Source organism: Oncorhynchus gorbuscha, linkage group LG16, assembly GCF_021184085.1.
Source record: "Oncorhynchus gorbuscha isolate QuinsamMale2020 ecotype Even-year linkage group LG16, OgorEven_v1.0, whole genome shotgun sequence".
NCBI lineage: Eukaryota > Metazoa > Chordata > Actinopteri > Salmoniformes > Salmonidae > Oncorhynchus > Oncorhynchus gorbuscha.
In genome coordinates this window covers 51,310,938-51,330,465 of record NC_060188.1, presented here as the reverse complement: position 1 = coordinate 51,330,465, position 19,528 = coordinate 51,310,938, and the positions used below count along the sequence as shown (strand labels likewise).

General features: G+C 42.9%; 1 protein-coding gene across 4 annotated transcripts in view; it reads right to left on the bottom strand.

The window, feature by feature from the left end:
* The window catches only part of LOC123999934 (P2X purinoceptor 1-like), a 53,758-nt gene that overhangs the window by 9,844 nt on the left and 24,386 nt on the right, over positions 1-19,528 (bottom strand). For all 4 annotated transcript variants that reach the window (XR_006832516.1, XM_046305976.1, XM_046305977.1 and 1 more), the window contains exons 3-10: positions 16,655-16,726; positions 16,161-16,233; positions 8,057-8,147; positions 7,734-7,814; positions 1,590-1,731; positions 1,089-1,234; positions 515-605; positions 329-394 (exon numbers count right to left, since the gene is read on the bottom strand). Coding sequence is in view for 3 of the 4 variants with exons in the window: in XM_046305976.1 (XP_046161932.1) it covers positions 329-394; positions 515-605; positions 1,089-1,234; positions 1,590-1,731; positions 7,734-7,814; positions 8,057-8,147; positions 16,161-16,233; positions 16,655-16,726 (762 nt within the window). In the remaining variant the exon portion in view is untranslated. The remainder of the gene's footprint in view (positions 1-328; positions 395-514; positions 606-1,088; positions 1,235-1,589; positions 1,732-7,733; positions 7,815-8,056; positions 8,148-16,160; positions 16,234-16,654; positions 16,727-19,528) is intronic.

The following is a 19,528-nucleotide window of genomic DNA, read 5'->3' as shown; positions in this document are numbered from 1 at the left end:
AGGTTAAAGAATCCTTTTCAAGCCTTGAGACAATTGAGACATGGATTGTGTATGTGTGCCGTTCAGAGGGTGAAAGGGCAAGACACATTGAGACTGTTCTGAGGGCAAAAGGGGATACATCTCAATAATAGGAAGGCGTTCCTAATCTTTTGGACACTCGGTGAACATTTATTCTATGTGTTCATAACTACCGCTGTCACACGATTGAATAGTTAAAGCTGTTTGTTTAGTCTACACTATGCAAGCTGCTTTAAGAGATACTGTAGGCTACTTGAGATTCTGTCTGCTTTGAAATACCAGATAGGATGTGTAGTATTGCAAGACTCACCACTCCAAAGATTCCAACGCCAGACCCTATAGCTGTTAGTGTTGGGATGATATCAAATTTTCTGGCCTGGGAAATAACAATACGATTAACAATCTTCATCGTTTTCATCTCCCGTTGCAAGGGAGGAATTCAGAAACACTGGCTGGAACATTACAAGGATCGCAACCATGAACTTCATGAACTTACCACTGAACGAACAATGATGTCAAATCGAATCCCAAACACTTTCAGAAGTGTTCTTTTTTCCTGTTTGTCCTCCATATAATGCTTCGCATACCTAAAGCACAAAATGTAGACGTTTGAGCAGCCTCTAGGCTAGTGCTTTCATCAGATCTGTATTTCTCTCTCGTCTGCCTTTTACATTACCTAAGCCATGCAACTAAGAGTACTCTGTATAATGAATACAGTCGTATACATTCGTATACAGCATACTCATCTTAGTCACATGGCTAACAAGACCCCTTTCTAAGTGTTTTTCTTTCACTTATTCAAAATTCAGAACAGGCTTTTCGATTTACAATAAGAAAGGGGCCCTTAACAGAAAGGTCAATAAATACTTCACTGTTGTTGCAGATGTTTGTTTTTCTGATTTATTGAGCTAGGACTGTGAAAATGAGACAGGAAATGCAGGCAAGATTGCGAGTCAGAAAGGCAGTGAGTCAGATTCAAACCCACACCGAATATGGGATAAAGTTGTACCAGAGTCTGCAGCACTAACCGCAAGACCACACAGGACACATATGGCAGATGTTTTATTTACCGGAAGTTGTATCCAACAGACGCTCTAGCCGTGTCTGTCTCATTGGGATTTCCATAGAGACCGTGGAAGGTGTAGACCGGTTTACACTCTGACTGGTCATAGTCCAGGTTACAGGTCCAGTCGATGACGATACCAATTGCCCCGCCCTGTCACATGCCAATCAGTACAATACATCCAGTCAATGAGGGTACAACTAACCCCAAACAACACAATACTATGCCATCAACATTGCCAATCAATGGAGGTACCAATAACACCTAAGTGAAAAAGGAGTCTCCAGACACTTAAATCAGAAGCAATTTCTGTGTTTTTTACTCATCTTTCCCTCGGTAATGACCTTCGTCAGAGCATACCTCTTTACCAATAACACCACCATCGATCAATGACTCAACAATAAACACCAACACTATGATCACCAACACCGAACACACAGCCAACCCATAGATTGACAGGTGCTTGTAAACCTGCTTCACTCATAAATAGTATATTATCATTGCTCACCACTTTGGCTATGGTGGAGAAGTTGAAGCCAGACAGCTGTACCAAGTCACCCAGTCTGAAAATGGGACACAGTGGGGACGTTGTCGGGTCATACACACAACTCTTGATGTACTGATTGCCGATACCTTCTACAAGGTTACTCCTGGGAAGGGAATGCGAAGAGATCTTTGTTAAAAACATGACAAGTTTATATCTTACTGTACTGGTTATTTAACTACATAGATATTTGAATCAATATCATATTTGGGATACTACTTGCCTAAACATGCATGGATCTGGTAATTATATCACTCCTACCACTACTTATGGATTAGCTGTCACATGCCATCGCAATCCTTATTCAATGCATTACATACACAATACAGTGAATTTGGAAAGTATTACGGCCCCTTGACTTTTTCCACATTTTGTTATGTTACAGCCCTATTCTAAAATGGATCAAATTTGATTAAAATCATCTCTGCACAGCTATTTTCAGGTCTCTCCAGAGATCACGTTCAAGTCCGGGCTCTGGCTGGGCCACTCAAGTACATTCAGAGACTTGAACCGAAGCCATTCCTGCATTGTCTTGGCTGTGTGCTTGGGGTCGTTGTCCTGTTGGAAGGTGAACCTTTGCCCCAGTCTGAGGTCCTGAGGTTTTCATCAAGGATCTCTATGTACTTAGTCCATTCATTTTTGCCTTGATCTTGACTAGTATCACAGTCCCTGCCTCTGAAAAACATCCCCACAGCATGATGCTGCCGCCACCATGCGTCACTGTAGGGATGGTGCCATGTTTCCTCCAGATGTGACGCTTTATGTGCCTTTTGGCAAACTCCAAGCGGGCTGTCATGTATCTTTTACTGAGGAGTAGCTTTGTCTGGCCACTCTACCACAAAGGCCTGATTGGTGGAGTGCTGCAGAGATGATTGTCCTTCTGGAAGGTTCTCTCATCTCCACAGAGGATCTCTGGAGCTCTGTCAGAGTGACCATCGCGTTCTTGGTCACCTCCCTGACCAAGGCTCTTCTCCTCCGATTGCTCAGTTTGGTTGGGTGGCCAGCTTTAGGAAAAGTCTTGGTGGTTCTTCCATTTAAGAATTGTGGAGACCACTGAGTTCTTGGGGACCTTCAATGCTGCAGAAATGTTTTGGTACACTTCCCCAGATCTGTGCCCCGACACAATCCTGTCTCGGAGCTCTACGGACAATTCCTTCGACCTCATGGCTTGGTTTTTGCTCTGACGTGCACTATCATCAACTGTTGGACATTATATAGACAGGTGTGTGCCTTTCCACACCATGTCCAATCAATTTAAATTTACCACAGGTGGTAAATTTACCATCAAGTTGTAGAAACATCTGGATGATCAATGGAAACAGGATGCACCTGAGCTCAATTCCGATTCTCATAGCAAAGAGTCTGAATACTTATGTCAGGTATTTTTTATTTTTTATTTTTAGTAAATGTGCAAACGTTTCTTAACCTGTTTATGGGGTATTGTGTGTAGATGTCTGGGGGCGAAAATCATTCATTTTAGAATAAGGCTGTAACGTAACAAAATGTGGAAAAAGTCAAAGGGACTGAATACTTTCCAAAGGCACTGTATATGTGTGATGTAATACATTTATACAACGGGTGGCTCTAATCCTTGACACTGATTTGTTCAAACGCATTCCAGACAGTGTCTATTCCACAAGTTACCACTGGCTAAAGCTATGACTTGGAACAGAGTAATAGGCATTTCAATCTCACTGTGAAATCCACTGTCTCATCAGCCCAGTCAGACAATTTATAAAGTTGATGTCCACTGCTAAAAGCATCTAGACATTATCTTCCATTTCTTTTAAACTAGCAATTGGTTTTCAATAGCAGAGATTTGTATAAATCTTACTGTCTGTCTCTCTGACATTTGCAACATTGTTTCAGTATTGAAATTCGATCTCCAGCTTTCCCATAGTAATGGGAAAATGTAAGGGTGGGAGTTGGGATGAGACAGACAGGCAGGCAACTTTTCTCAGCCAGTCGAAATTATGAACCAGCATAATTTTTATGGATATATACAAATAAATGTCAATAGAAAACAGGTAAAACAGAACCAAGTGCAACTAGTTTGCAGTCTTTCCAGCTTCTGTTTTAAGTGATTGTGCTAGCTGTGTTGTTGGCTAGCTCCACCGAACATGTGTCCTGACGAGAGAACACATTTTCTATGCCAGGTGAAATCGCGTATCATTAGCTCATTGTTATGGATGTATCAAAATGCTGTAAATTGTCACGAGAAAACAGCTTAAACAAATGCAAATGCAGCTATTTTGTTGTTATTCTGACTGCACTGTTTGACGTGAGTGTAAGTTAGCCATAGTTGGCTAACTAGCAAGCAAGGGATAACAACATTGCCAGTATGGTAATAGAACGACTGGGTCGAGTCCATAGATGCAGAACCAAAAGACTTAACGACTGGGTCATGACTCTGGCAACCGAACCGATAGAACGAACAACCAGCCGGCTTGGGTAGCAAACCTAGATTTGTGTCGGGACTATGAAATAGTATGAATAAATGCATCAAAATAACATTTTTAAGGCGGCGCACAATTGGCCCAGCGTTTGGCCGGCCTGGATTTCCTTGTCCCATCGCGCTCTAGCGACTCCTTGTGGTGGGTCGGGCGCCTGCAAGCTGACCTCCGTTGCCAGCTGGATGGTGTTTCCTCCGACATATTGGTTCGGCTGGCTTCCAGGTTAAGCGAGCTGTGTGTCATGAAGCAGTTCGGCTTGGCAGGGTCATGTTTCGAGGACGCATAGCTCTCAACCTTCACCTCTCCCGAGTCCATAGGTGAGTTGCAGCAATCGGACAAGACTAACTACCAATTGGATATCACGAAAAAGGGGTAAAAAATAATGTATATGTAAATCATTATATGAATAATGTATTTTTTTATTGTTGTACTTTTACCCACCTGTTGTATAAATGTATTACATCACACATATACAGAGCCTTGGGAAAGTATTCAGACCCCTTGACTTTTTCCACATTTGATTATGTTGCAACCTTATTCTAAAAGGATTAAATATACATTTTTTTCTCAGCAATCTACACACAATAGACCATTATAACAAAGCGAAAACAGTTTTTAGAAATGTTTGCACATTTATTAAAAATAGAAAACATAAATACCTTATATGCAAGTATTCAGACCCTTTGCTATGAGACTTGAAATTGAGCTCAGTTGCATCCTGTTTCCATTGATCATCCTTGAGATGTTTCTACAACTTCATGGGAGTACAATATACTGTACTCTATTGTACTATACTCTACTTTTCTTTACTGTACTGTACCCCTGTATTGTATCGTACTGTTCTCTACTGTGCCTACTCACTGTATTGTACTATTCAAACTTGTGAAACATACATCTATGATAGGTTCAGACTTGGTCCAGTCCGGTTCATCTGTGGACATCAAGGCCAGGGTGGACTGACCAAATTTCAACTACTTTCAACGTCCGTGGACGTCTGGTGTCGTTTGGTGCTCAGTGGTTGAGGATGTTGTATATAGTAACTGGAACGAGGGGGGGCTCATGGGTAGGTGTCAGTAAGAGCTGGGAGAGATGACATTAACTTGAAAGTGAGTGAGAAAGACCGAAAGGGAGAGGTTGTCCAGACTAAAAGTTCATTTGTGGAATTTATTTTTTCCTTAAAGCATTTGAGCCAATCAGTTGTGTTGTGACAAGGTAGGGGTGGTATACAGAAGATAGCCCTATTTGGTAAAAGACCAAGTCCATATTATGTCAAGAACAGCTCAAATAAGCAAAGAGAAATGACAGTCCATCATTACTTTAAGACATGAAGGTCAGTCAAAGCGGAACATTTCAAGAACTTTGAAAGTTTCTTCAAGTGCAGTCGCAAAAACCATCAATCGCTATGATGAATCTGGCTCTCATGAGGACCGTCACAGGAAAGGAAGACCCAGAGTTACCTCTGCTGCAGAAGATAAGATCATTAGAGTTACCAGCCTCAGATTGCTGCCCAAATAAATGTTTCACAGAGTTCAAGTAACAGACAAAGCTCAACATGAACTGTTCAGAGGAGACTCCGTGGTCGAATTGCTGCAAAGAAACCACCAATAATAAAAAGAGACTTGCTTGGGCCAAGAAACACGAGCAATGGACATTAGACCAGTGGAAATCTGTCCTTTGGTCTAATGAGTCCAAATTTGAGATTTTTGGTTCCAACCGTCGTGTCTTTGTGAGAGTAGATAAGCGGATGATCTTTGCATGTGTAGATCCCAACATGAAGCATGGAGGAGGAGGTGTGATGGTGTGGGGGTGCTTTGTTGGTGACACTGTCTGTGATTTATTTAGAATTCAAGGCACACTTAACCAGCATGGCTACCACAGCATACTGCAGAGATATGCCATCCCATCTGGTTTGCACTTAGGGGGACTATCATTTGTTTTTCAACAGGGCAATGACCCAAAATACACCTCCAGGCTGTGTAAGGGCTATTTGACCAAGAAGGGGAGTGATGGAGTACTGTATCAGATGACCTGGCCTCTACAATCACCTGACCTCAACGCAATTGAGATAGTTTGGGATGAGTTGGACCGCAGAGTGAAGGAACAGCAGCCAACAAGTGCTCAGCATATGTGGAAACTGCTTCAAGACCGTTGGAAAAGCATTCCTCATGAAGCTCGTTGAGAGAATGCCAGGAGTGTGCAAAGCTGTCATCAATTCAAAGGGTGGCTATTTTGAAGATTCGAAATGTATTATTTCATAGTTTTGATGTCTTCACTATTATTCTACAATGTAGAAAATATCAAAATAAAGAAAACCCCTTGAATGAGTAGATATGTCCAAACGTTTGACTGGTACTGTATGTAGTACGCTAGTATTTTTTTTGACACGGCCATTATCATCCGTGGCGGAGGAGAGAAAGTGTCGAGTGACAAACACGGCGTTTGATTTGATTTTAGCTGCAGGTGATGTGCAGGACTCGCAGGTGCTATGCTTGTAAATACATTTGATCGTGGCTATTGAATAAATACGTCTAAAACGTTTTGTTGTTAATCTGTAATACTAGCCACCTAGATATTTATGTAATGTATGTATCACTAGCCACTTTAACACTCTTGGTTTGACCATCAGACAAAAGAAAGAGAAAGAAAACCGTTTTGAGCTGAAAAGTATGCCAGTGGAAGAGAGGACAGTAGCAAGTGACTCAACTGTGGTTTGTGACTATTATGATTTCGGTAACGGAATTACAAGGCAAAAGGTAATATTTCTTAAAGAAGGCAATCAATGTCTCCAAAACTAAATGTTTTTATTAGTTGGCTGGTGTAACGTTTGTAATCGGAAGGAGACCAAGGTGCACCGTGGTAAGTGTTCATGATTCTTTAATTACTCAGAACACCACACAAAAACAACAAAAGAATAACGAACGTCACGTTCTGCAGGCTTCACCGAGCCAAGAAAAAACAAGATCCCACAAACACCAAAAGGAGAATGACAACTTATATGTGATCCCCAATCAGAGACAACGATAAACAGCTGCCTCTGATTGGGAACCACACTCGGCAAAAAACAAAGAAATATAAAACACAGAAATAAAGAAACTAGAATGCTCACCCTAGTCACACCCTGGCCTAACCAAAATATAGAATAAAAGCCTGTCTATGGCCAGGGCATGACAGCTGGAATCTTTACATCAACATTGTGTTTCGATGTATTTCTAATACCCCTTAACCATCTGTTTATCCAGACATTTTTAAGATGGAAAATGGTTGTAACGATGTGCGCTGAGAGTTAGGAAGCAAGTTCAGGGAGTGAGTGTTTTAATAAATAAACAACATAATACAAAATAAGAAGCACTACCAACTAACAGAACTGACACAGGAACATAAACAATAATGCCTCGGGAAGGAACCAAAGGGAGTGACATACAGTGGGGCAAAAAAGTATTTAGTCAGCCACCAATTGTGCAAGTTCTCCCACTTAAAGATGAGAGAGGCCTGTAATTTTCATCATAGGTACACTTCAACTATGACAGACAAAATGAGGGGAAAACAAATATTTGCAAATTATGGTGGAAAATAAGTATTTGGTCACCTACAAATAAGCAATATTTATTAAAAAGGGGTCACTCAAAAAGGGGTGTATCAAAAAGGGGTCACTCACCTCTTAACACCATATGCTGGAAAGGTGACAGAGTTTTTGATGAACAGTGTGTAGTTCTCTGCCGACATCAAAAGTGCGGGACTGCACGGAAAACAGTAGAACATAGAAAACGAAGACAAACAAAGCATTAACACATCAAACACACATAGACATACAGAGAGTTCATCTTAAAAAATGGATGAGACCATTTTCCTTTCATAAAATAGCTTACAAATCACTTGGTTCAGTTCAAAGTAACATTCAGTACATATAACAAGTAATACATTATTATAGCTACAGGCTTTATGTAAAGTGTTAACATAATTTTCAGTGATCCCACATACTCTGGGATTGTGTGGTCATCTTCCACAGGGCACCAGGCTACAACCTCACACGTCTTGGTTGTGTTCCCCACACACTTCCCTGTCATATGTCCTTGGTGGGGTGGGCGGTGGAGGGGGTCAGCGAGACATAGACATGGAGAAAAGACACATGAGGGATATAGCTTTTCAACATGAAGTATGTCCACTTTTTCTATCTCTTCGCTACTTAAAATCTTATCTAAAATGTATCTCATTACAGAACACCAAAGGAAACTGTTAAGTGAGCAAAAAGAGTGCGGAGATATCTCTTTTATCTCTCTGATCTGAAAAGTTTCATTTCCTTCCTGCATAAAAAACATTGAAGCTGATGTGGTTCTGAGAGGTTGAAAGTGCTTAGATATAACCCATGGGCATATTGGGACAGTTACAAAATACATAGCCAACCCTTTCAACTTCCTACGTTATATCGGTTCATAATTCTACTGTATAGGCTTATTAGATTGGCTCCTACTACTCCCCATGTGTCTGCCAATCTGTCTGCCTATGTCTCAGACTTTGCTTATGACTTGTGTCGATTGCATTTGTCTGCGAGTTAATGGTTCAAATCAAATGTTATTAGTCACATGTGCCCGAATACAACAGGTTAAATGCTTACTTACCTAACCAACAATACAGTTTAAAAAAAAATAATAATAAGAAGAAATAAAAGGAACAAGTAATTAAAGAGCAGCAGTAAAATAACAATAGCGAGACTATGTATAGGGGGTACCTGTACAGAGTCCATGTGTGGGGGCACCGGTTAATCGAGGTAATTGAGGGAATATGTACAGTTGTAGTCAGAAATTTACATACACTTAGGTTGGAGTCATTAAAACTCATTTCTCAACCACCACAAATTTCTAGTTAAAAAAATGTAGTTTTGGGAAGTCAGTTAGAACATCTACTTTGTGCATGACACAAGTAATTTTTCCAACAATTGTTTACAGACAGATTATTTCACTTATAATTCACTGTATTACAATTCTAATGGGTCAGAAGTTTACATACACTAAATTGACTGTGCCTTTAAACAGCTCGAAAAATTCCAGAAAATGATATCATGGCTTTAGAAGCTTCTGACAGGCAAATTGACATGATTTGAGTCAATTGGAGGTGTACCTGTGGATGTATTTCAAGGCCTACCTTCAAATCCAGTGCCTCTTTGCTTGACATCACGGGAAAATCAAAACAAATCAGCCAATACCTCAGAAATAAATTGTAGACCTCCACAAGTATGATTCATCCTTGGGAGCAATTTCAAAACAACTGAAGATGCCACGTTCATCTTTACAAACAATAGTACGCAAGTATAAACATCATTTGACCAAGCAGCTGTCATACCGCTCAGGAAGTTGACATGTTCTGTCTCCTAGAGATGAACGTACTTTGGTGCGAAAAGTGCAAGTCAATCCCAGAACAACTGCAAAGGACCTTGTGAAGATGCTGGAGGAAACAGGAACAAAAGTATCTATATCCATAGTAAAACGAGTCCGATATCGAGATAACCTGAAAGATCACCCCTCAAGGAAGAAGCCACTGCTCCAAAACCACCATAGAAATGCCAGACTACGGTTAGCAGATGCACATGGGGACAAAGATCGTACTTTTTGGAGATATGTCCTCTGGTCTGATGAAACAAAATAGAACTGTTTGGCCATAATGACCATCGTTATGTTTGGAAGAAAAAGGGGGAGGCTTGCAAGCCGAAGAACACCATCCTAACCGTGATGCACCGGGGTGGCAACATCATGTCGTGGGGGTGCTTTGCGGCAGGAGGGACTGGTGCACTTCACAAAATAGATGACATCATGAGATAGGGAAATTATGTGGATATATTGAAGCAACATCTCAAGACATCAGTCAGGAAGTAAAAGCTTGGTCGCAAATGGGTCTTCCAAATGGACAATGACCCCAAGCAAAAAGTTGTGGCAAAATGGCTTAAGAACAACAAGGTCAAGGTATTAGAGTGGCCATCACAAAGCTCTGACCTCAATCATATAGAACATTTGTGGGCAGCACTGAAAAAGCGTGTGCGTGCAAGGAGGCCTACAAACCTGACTCAGTTACACCAGCTCTGTCAGGAGGAGTGGGCCAAAATTCACCCAACTTATTGTGGGAAGGTTGTGGAAGGCTACCCGAACCTTTTGACCCAAGTTAAACAATTTAAAGGCAATGCTACCAAATAAAGACAAACCTAAGACACAGAATTGTTACTAGGAATAAATGTCAGAAATTGTGAAAAACTGAGTTTAAATGTATTTGGCTAAGGTGTATGTAAACTTCGGACTTCAACTGTACATGTAGATAGAGTTATTAGAGTGACTGTGAATAGATAATAACAGAGTCGCAGCAGCATAAAAGAGGGGGGGGCAATGCAAATAGTCTGGGTAGCCATTTGATTAGATGTTCAGAAGTCTTATGGCTTGGGGGTAGAAGCTGTTTAGAATCCTCTTAGACCTAGACTTGGCACTCCGGTACCGCTTGCCATGCGGGATCAGAGAGAACAGTCTATGACTACGGTGGCTGGATTCTTTGACAATTTTTAAGGCCTTCCTCTGACACCGCCTGGTATAGAGGTCCTGGATGGCAGGCAGCTTGGCCCCAGTGATGTACTGGGCCGTACACTCTACCCTCTGTAGTGCCTTGCAGTTGGAGTTGGCCATACCAGGAGGTGATGCAACCCATCAGGATGCTCTTGATGGTGCAGTTGTAGAACCTTTTGAGGATCTGAGAACCCATGCCAAATCTTTCCTTCTCCTGGGGGGGAATAGGTCTCTTCACGACTGTATTTGTGTGCTTGGACCATGTTAGTTTGTTGGTGATATGGACACCAAGGAACTTGAAGCTCTCAACCTGCTGCACTACAGCCCCATTGATGAGAATGGGGGAGAGGGAGGGAGAGGTCGATGTCCTTGACGTCCTCCTTAAAGGCTGTCTCGTCATTGTTGGTTAATAGGCCTACCACTGTTGTGTCATCGGCAAACTTAATGATGGTGTTGGAGTCGTGCCTGGCTGTGCAGTCATGAGTGAACTGGGATTACAGGAGGGGACTGAGCACTCACCCCTGAGGGGCCCCTGTGTTGAGGATCAGCATGGTGGATGTGTTGTTACCTACCCTTACCACCTGGGGGTGGCCCATCAGGAAGTCCAGGATCCAGTTGCAGAGGGAGGTGTTTAGTCCCAGGGTCCATAGCTTATTGATGAGCTTTGAGGGCACTATGGTTTTGAACGCTGAGCTGTAGTCAATGACTAGCACTAACTCAGCGTTAGGTGTTCCCTTTGACCAGGTGGGAAAGGGCAGTGTGGAGTGCAATAGAGATTGCATAATCTGTGGATCTGTTAGGGCGGTATGCAAATTGGAGTGGGTCTAGGGATTCCCTAAATTTTATCAGCATATCGATTGCGCAACCAGGGCGGGAAAAACCTTGGATCATTGCTATTCCAACTTCTGCGATGCATATAAGGACCTGCCCCGCCCTCCTTTTGGAAAAGCTGACCACGACTCCATTTTGTTGATCCCTGCCTACAGACAGAAACTAAAACAAGAAGCTCCCGCGCTGAGGTCTGTTCAACGGTGGTCCGACCAATCTGATTCCACACTTCAAGACTCCTTCCATCACGTGGACTGGGATATGTTTCGTATTGCGTCAGACAACAACATTGACGAATACGCTGATTCGGTGAGCGAGTTCATTAGAACGTGCGTTGAAGATGTCGTTCCCATAGCAACGATTAAAACATTCCCAAACCAGAAACCCTGGATTGATGGCAGCATTCGCGTGAAACTGAAAGCCCGAACCACTGCTTTTAATCAGGGCAAGGTGACCGGAAACATGACCGAATACAAACAGTGTAACTATTCCCTCCGCAAGGCAATCAAACAAGCTAAGCGTCAGTATAGAGACAAAGTAGAATCTCAATTCAACGGCTCAGACACAAGAGGTATGTGGCAGGGTCTTCAGTCAATCACGGATTACAAAAAGAAAAGAAAACCAGCCCAGTCACGGACCAGGATGTCTTGCTCCCAGGCAGACTAAATAACGTTTTTGCCCGCTTTGACGACAATACAGTGTCACTGACACGGCCCGCAACTAAAACATGCGGACTCTCCTGCACTGCAGCCGACGTGAGGAAAACATTTAAACGTGTCAACCCTCGCAAGGCTGCAGGCCCAGACGGCATCCCCAGCCGCGCCCTCAGAGCATGCGCAGACCAGCTGGCTGGTGTGTTTACGGACATATTCAATCAATCCCTATCCCAGTCTGTTGTTCCCACATGCTTCAAGGGGGCCACCATTGTTCCTGTTCCCAAGAAAGCTAAGGTAACTGAGCTAAACGACTACCGCCCCGTAGTACTCACTTCCGTCATCATGAAGTGCTTTGAGAGACTAGTCAAGGACCATATCACCTCCACCCTACCTGACACCCTAGACCCACTCCAATTTGCTTACCACCCAAATAGGTCCACAGACGATGCAATCTCAACCACACTGCACACTGCCCTAACCCATCTGGACAAGAGGAATACCTATGTGAGAATGCTGTTCATCAACTACAGCTCGGCATTTAACACCATAGTGCCCTCCAAGCTCGAGACCCTGGGTCTCGACCCTGCCCTGTGCAACTGGGTACTGGACTTCCTGACGGGCCGTCCCCAGGTGGTGAGGGTAGGCAACAACATTTCCACCCCGCTGATCCTCAACACTGGGGCCCCACAAGGGTGCGTTCTGAGCCCTCTCCTGTACTCCCTGTTCACCCATGACTGCGTGGCCACGCACGCCTCCAACTCAATCATCAAGTTTGCGGACGACACAACAGTGGTAGGCTTGATTACCAACAACGACGAGACGGCCTACAGGGAGGAGGTGAGGGCCCTCGGAGTGTGGTGTCAGGAAAATAACCTCACACTCAACGTCAACAAAACTAAGGAGATGATTGTGGACTTCAGGAAACAGCAGAGGGAACACCCCCCTATCCACATTGATGGGACAGTAGTGGAGAGGGTAGTAAGTTTTAAGTTCCTCGGCGTACACATCACAGACAAACTGAATTGGTCCACCCACACAGACAGCATCGTGAAGAAGGCGCAGCAGCACCTCTTCAACCTCAGGAGGCTGAAGAAATTCGGCTTGTCACCAAAAGCACTCACAAACTTCTACAGATGCACAATCGAGAGCATCCTGTCGGGCAGTATCACCGCCTGGTACGGCAACTGCTCCGCCCACAACCATAAGGCTCTCCAGAGGGTCTGCACAACGCATCACCGGGGGCAAACTACCTGCCCTCCAGGACACCTACACCACCCGATGTCACAGGAAGGCCATAAAGATCATCAAGGACAACAACCACCCGAGCCACTGCCTGTTCACCCCGCTATCATCCAGAAGGCGAGGTCAGTACAGGTGCATCAAAGCTGGGACCAAGAGACTGAAAAACAGCTTCTATCTCAAGGCCATCAGACTGTTAAACAGCCACCACTAACATTGAGTGGCTGCTGCCAACCCACTGACTCAACTCCAGCCACTTTAATAATGGGAATTGATGGGAAATGATGTAAAATATATCACTAGCCACTTTAAACAATGCTACCAAATATAATGTTTACCCTACATTATTCATCTCATATGTATATGTATATACTGTACTCTGTATCATCTACTGCATCTTTATGTAATACATGTATCACTAGCCACTTTAACTATGCCACTTTGTTTACATACTCATCTCATATGTATATACTGCACTCAATACCATCTACTGTATCTTGCCTATGCCGCTCTGTACCATCACTCACTCATATATCTTTATGTACATATTCTTATCCCATTACACTTGTGTCTATAAGGTAGTAGTTTTGGAATTGTTATCTAGATTACTTGTTGGTTATTACTGCATTGTCGGAACTAGAAGCACAAGCATTTCGCTACACTCGCATTAACATCTGCTAACCATGTGTATGTGAAGAATCAAATGTGATTTGATTTGAGTTGATTTGATTCTGGGATAATGGTGTCGATGTGAGCCATTACCAGCCTTTCAAAGCACTTCATGGCTACAGATGTGAGTGCTACGGGTCAGCAGTCATTTAGGTAGGTTACGTTAGTTTTCTTGGGCACAGGGACTATTGTGGTCTGCTTAAAACATTTTGGGATTACAGACTTGGACAGGGAGAGGATGAAAATGTCAGTGAAGACACTTTGCCAGTTGGTCAGCGCATGCACGTTTTAGTGTTATTTGCCTCGAAGTGAGCATAGAAGTAGTTTAGCTCGTCTGATAGGCTTGTGTCACTGGGCAGTTCTCAGCTGTGCTTCCCTTTGTAGTCTGTAATGGTTTGCAAGGCCTGCCACATCCGACGAGCATCGGAGCTGGTGTAGTACGATTCGATCTTAGTCCTGTATTAATGCTTTCCCTGTTTGATGGTTCGTTGGAGGGCATAGCACGATTTCTTATAAGCTTCCGGGTTAGTGTCCCGCTCCTTGAAAGCAGCAGTTCTAGCCTTTAACTCAGTGCGGATTTTGCCTGTAATCCATGGCTTCTGGTTGGGGTATGTACGTACAGTCACTGTGGGGTTGGCTTCGTCGATGCACTTATTGATGAAGCTAATGACTGATATATTGTACTCCTCAATGCCATCGGAAGAATCCCAGAACATGTTCCAGTCTGTGCTAGCAAAACAGTCCTGTAGCTTAGCATCTGCTTCATCTCATCACTTTTTTATTTACAGAGTCACTGTTTTCATTTTTGTTTGTAAGCAGGAATCAGGAGGATAGAATTATGGTCAGATTCGCCGAATGGAGGGCAAGGGAGAGCTTTGTACGAGTCTCTGTGTGAGTATTTTTTTATCCTCTTGTTGCACATTTAACATGCTGATAGAAATTTATTTAAGTTTGCCTGCATTAAAGTCCCCGGCCACTAGGAGCGTTGCCTCTGGATGAGCGTTTTCCTGTTTGCTTATGGCGGAATACAGCTCATTGAGTGCGGTCTTAGTGCCAGCATTGGTCTGTGTTGGTATGTAAGACAGCTATGAAAAATACAGGTGAAAACTCTCTAGGTAGGCGAACAATACCTCGAGACTTCCTTAGATATCATGCACCGGCTGTTATTTCCAAATATACATAGTCCGCCACCCCTTGTTGTACCAGATGCCTCTGTTCTATCCTGCCAATAGAGCGTATAACCAGCCAGCTGAATGTTGATAATGTCTTCGTTCAACCATGACTCCATAAAGCGTAAGATATTACAGTTTTTAATGTCCCGTTGGTAGTTTAATCTTCCTCGTAGGTCGTCGATTTTACTTAGCTTGTAGAACGGAAGGCAGTGGTTGTGTGCATGTATGCATAATATGTGTGTGTGGGACTCTGTTTGCATGCTTTAATAGAATGGTGAGCCAAGGCGCTCAACCACCCTGCGTCATGTTGCTAAGAACATGGAAAGTTGTTGATCTGAAATCAAGCATACTTTTTCTTCTTGCATGCATGACTTTGGGCAGGGAAACAATGATGATACAACCTGAACACTTATCTCCCTGACAAGGTTTTTTGCTCTCTGACAAGTGAAACCGTGTGCCATTTTAATTTATGTTAAACAACACCTGATTCTGATTCTGAATCCAATACATACAGTAGTAATAATTGAACAAAGTAAAGGATAGACTACGAAGGACTGATTTATTTGCACTGAACTCACATCCCTTTGTTGTTTATCCCTTATTGTAGTTATAGATGGCCAGTGTGAGTAGTCAGGTGGGGAGGGTTGTGGTAGTGGCAGTGAAGAATGGTTAGTTTGGCTAGGTAGGTAGTGAAGAGGGTTAGTTAGTGCAGTGTTTCTCAACATTTTTTATACCAGGGACCGACAAGCTATGGCCCTCTTGTGTCAGGGACCGGCAAACTATACCTCTTCCTCATTTGGAGGACAACCTGCTAGCACTGTAGAACTGACTATATTAGTGTTCAGTTAACCATCTCAGGAACTGGCCAGGACCGGCCAGCAACGGGCCATGAACCAACGCTGGTCCACCGACCAGAAGTTGACAAACACTAAGTAAGTGAGTGGGACTGTGTCACACTGTCATGCCGTCAGGACTTTACCATGTCCCGTACGTTCTATTATCCCTCTTTCACAGTCTGAGTCAGAGTTGCAGAGATACCTGGGTTCTGTGAGCTGAAACACAGGAAGGAGTTAGTCAGTGTGTGTGTGTGTGTGTGTGTGTGTGTGTGTGTGTGTGTGTGTGTGTGTGTGTGTGTGTGTGTGTGTGTGTGTGTGTGTGTGTGTGTGTGTGTGTGTGTGTGTGTGTGTGTGTGTGTGTGTGTGTGTGTGTGTGTGTGTGTGTGTACAAAACATGATAAAATAGGTCAATAAAAGACTGTTTAGACCACATTGTCCTGATTGATGACCTCTCTGCAAATGTATAATAATTTCTTCTCTACGTGTGTCATTGACAGCATCTCACAACGAAAGCAGATGAGCTGATATGATGTACTTTCCATTTAGCTTTAGTATTTATGAAAATACATTCATGTCAGAAAGATATACAAAGAGATACAGAAGATCCAATAAATAATTTTGAGATGAGTTGACATACCTCAGGACATTTTCCCATCTTCTGACCTTTGGTTATAATGTAATTGGTCATCACCACAAAAGATGAGTCTCCCTGAGGTACGAGAGAGAGAAAAGCCCCATTTACACCTGGTTCTAACTTGCGTCCTTTGTTCTTATCTTGTCCACATTCTGATTGTGCCCACATTTTCAGACAGTTGTAGACAATCAAAATACACATTGTGATCCGATTGTGATCAGATCATCCTGCCCACATCCAGAGGTCGTCAGATACGCATTGTGTCTGGATATCTTACAAGTGGAGACAGATCTGGACAGAAAAACTATTTAAATCATCATTATTTAGCCCTCTGAAATCATTGACAGGTGGTAGCATTGACTGATTACATCAATATGTCTTACAATAAATAAATAAATATTATTTTGAAGAAATACCTGTGAAATAATTTGCATAAAGGAAGTAATCAGGAAATGCAGACAGAGTGGAGAGATAACAGAAACATTTCTGGAAATGTGGGCACAATCATGTAGACAAGATCAGGACAAAGGACCCATGTTAGCACCAGGTATAAACAGGGCTAGAGAGACAGAGACACAGAGAGATTATAATTGTATCTTTAAATGTGACAATCATACAGTTTCAAGCCATTTGTTTTTCTTTAGTATTATAGCCACTATTGTTATTGTCGTCGCTGTTGTTTTCATAATTATTATTGTATCACTTCGCTTTGGCAACATTGACCTTGTTATGAAAGCATATCGAATGATTTGAATTTGACCTGCATATATAACGATCCTCCATCCATTCCCTATGGGAACAACAAGGTCTGCTACCGGATATATTTTTACCTGTAAATGTCATCACATCAGAAGGTCATGAGGTGAAATCAGTTGCAGGTCATCTCTCCATGTTATGTGACAAACCTTTTGTCGCTGTTGTTTTTGTAACAGATCAAAAGTCCCCGCCATGCAACAGAATTACTGAATTACATGAAGGTGCAGTCGAATAGCGCTGGTCTGAGGGACTTTTTCTTGTTCTAATAATTGCATTTCTATGACCCTCGCTCTCCTGTTTCATTCTATTGGCCTTCTCTCGAGTCTCGACCAGGATGTCGTACATGTTAATGTAAACTAACTAATGTAGAGGCCATATGAAGCACAGGACATGTGGCCCTGAATGAATAAGGACTGGTACTGGAGCCTTCCTGCCTGGGTAACAGCATTAGATGGCATCAGACCTAGGTTCAAATACTATTTGACGCCATTTAGCTATGCTTGATTGACACTTTATCTGTGCTTGATTGAGCTTCCCTGTTGCAATGGAATCAACAGCAAAGTCTAACATCTCCAAAGTACAAACCCCAGCCACCTGACACTCCAGGCAGGCTAAACACTCAAAGTATTTGAAAGATCTTAAATAGTATTTCAACACAGGTCTGGATGGCATGCTTGTGTAATTCGGTCACATGATGCTAAGTCACTGGCTTGTGAACACTTCGGGAAGTGGTTATTATCATGCAAAGACAGATGTTATTACATCGATTCCTGTTACGGCAGTACCACAATGGCATCTACAGTGGGGCAAAAAAGTATTTAGTCAGCCACCAATTGTGCAAGTTCTCCCACTTAAAAAGATGAGATGAGAGAGGCCTGTAATTTCAACTATGATAGACAAAACGAGAAAAGAAAATCCAGAAAATCACATTGTAGGATTTTTTATGAATTTATTTGCCAATTATGGTGGAAAATAAGTATTTGGTCACCTAAATTAATGGCACCTGTTTGAACTTGTTATCGGTATAAAAGACACCTGTCCACAACCTCAAACAGTCACATTCCAAACTCCACTACTCACATTGTAGGATTTTTTATGAATTTATTTGCCAATTATGGTGGAAAATAAGTATTTGGTCACCTACAAACAAGGAAGAAGTTACCTGTATTAATGGCACCTGTTTGAACTTGTTATCGGTATAAAAGACACCTGTCCACAACCTCAAACAGTCACATTCCAAACTCCACTATGGCCAAGACCAAAGAGCTGTCAAAGGACACCAGAATCAAAATTGTAGACCTGCACCAGGCTGAGAAGACTGAATCTGCAATAGGTAAGCAGCTTGGTTTGAAGAAATCAACTGTGGGAGCAATTATTAGGAAATTGAAGACATACAAGACCACTGATAATCTCCCTCGATCTGGGGCTCCACGCAAGATCTCACCCCGTGGGGTCAAAATGATCACAAGAACGGTGAGCAAAAATCCCAGAACCACACGGGGGGACCTAGTGAATGACCTGCAGAGAGCTGGGACCAATGTAACAAAGCCTACCATCAGTAACACACTACGTTCATCGACTACAGCTCGGCATTCAACACCACAGTACCCTCCAAGCTCACATCGCTCGAGACCCTGGGTCTCGAACCCCCCTGTGCAACTGGGTACTGGACTTCCTGCACCGCCCCAGGTCACAAATCTCCCCTCCCGCTGATCCTCAACACGGGGCCCCACAAGGGTGCGTTCTGAGCCCTCTCCTGCTCCCTGTTCACCCACGACTGCGTGGCCACGCACGCCTCCAACTCCATGCCAGGGACTCAAATCCTGCAGTGCCAGACGTGTCCCCTGCTTAAGCCAGTACATGTCCAGGCCCATCTGAAGTTTGCTAGAGAGCATTTGGATGATCAAGAAGAAGATTGGGAGAATGTCATATGGTCAGATGAAACCAAAATATAACTTTTTGGTAAAAACTCAACTCATCGTGTTTGGAGGACAAAGAATGCTGACTTGCATCCAAAGAACACCATACCTACTGTGAAGCATGGGGGTGGAAACATCATGCTTTGGGGCTGTTTTTCTGCAAAGGGACCAGGACGACTGATCCGTGTAAAGGAAAGAATGA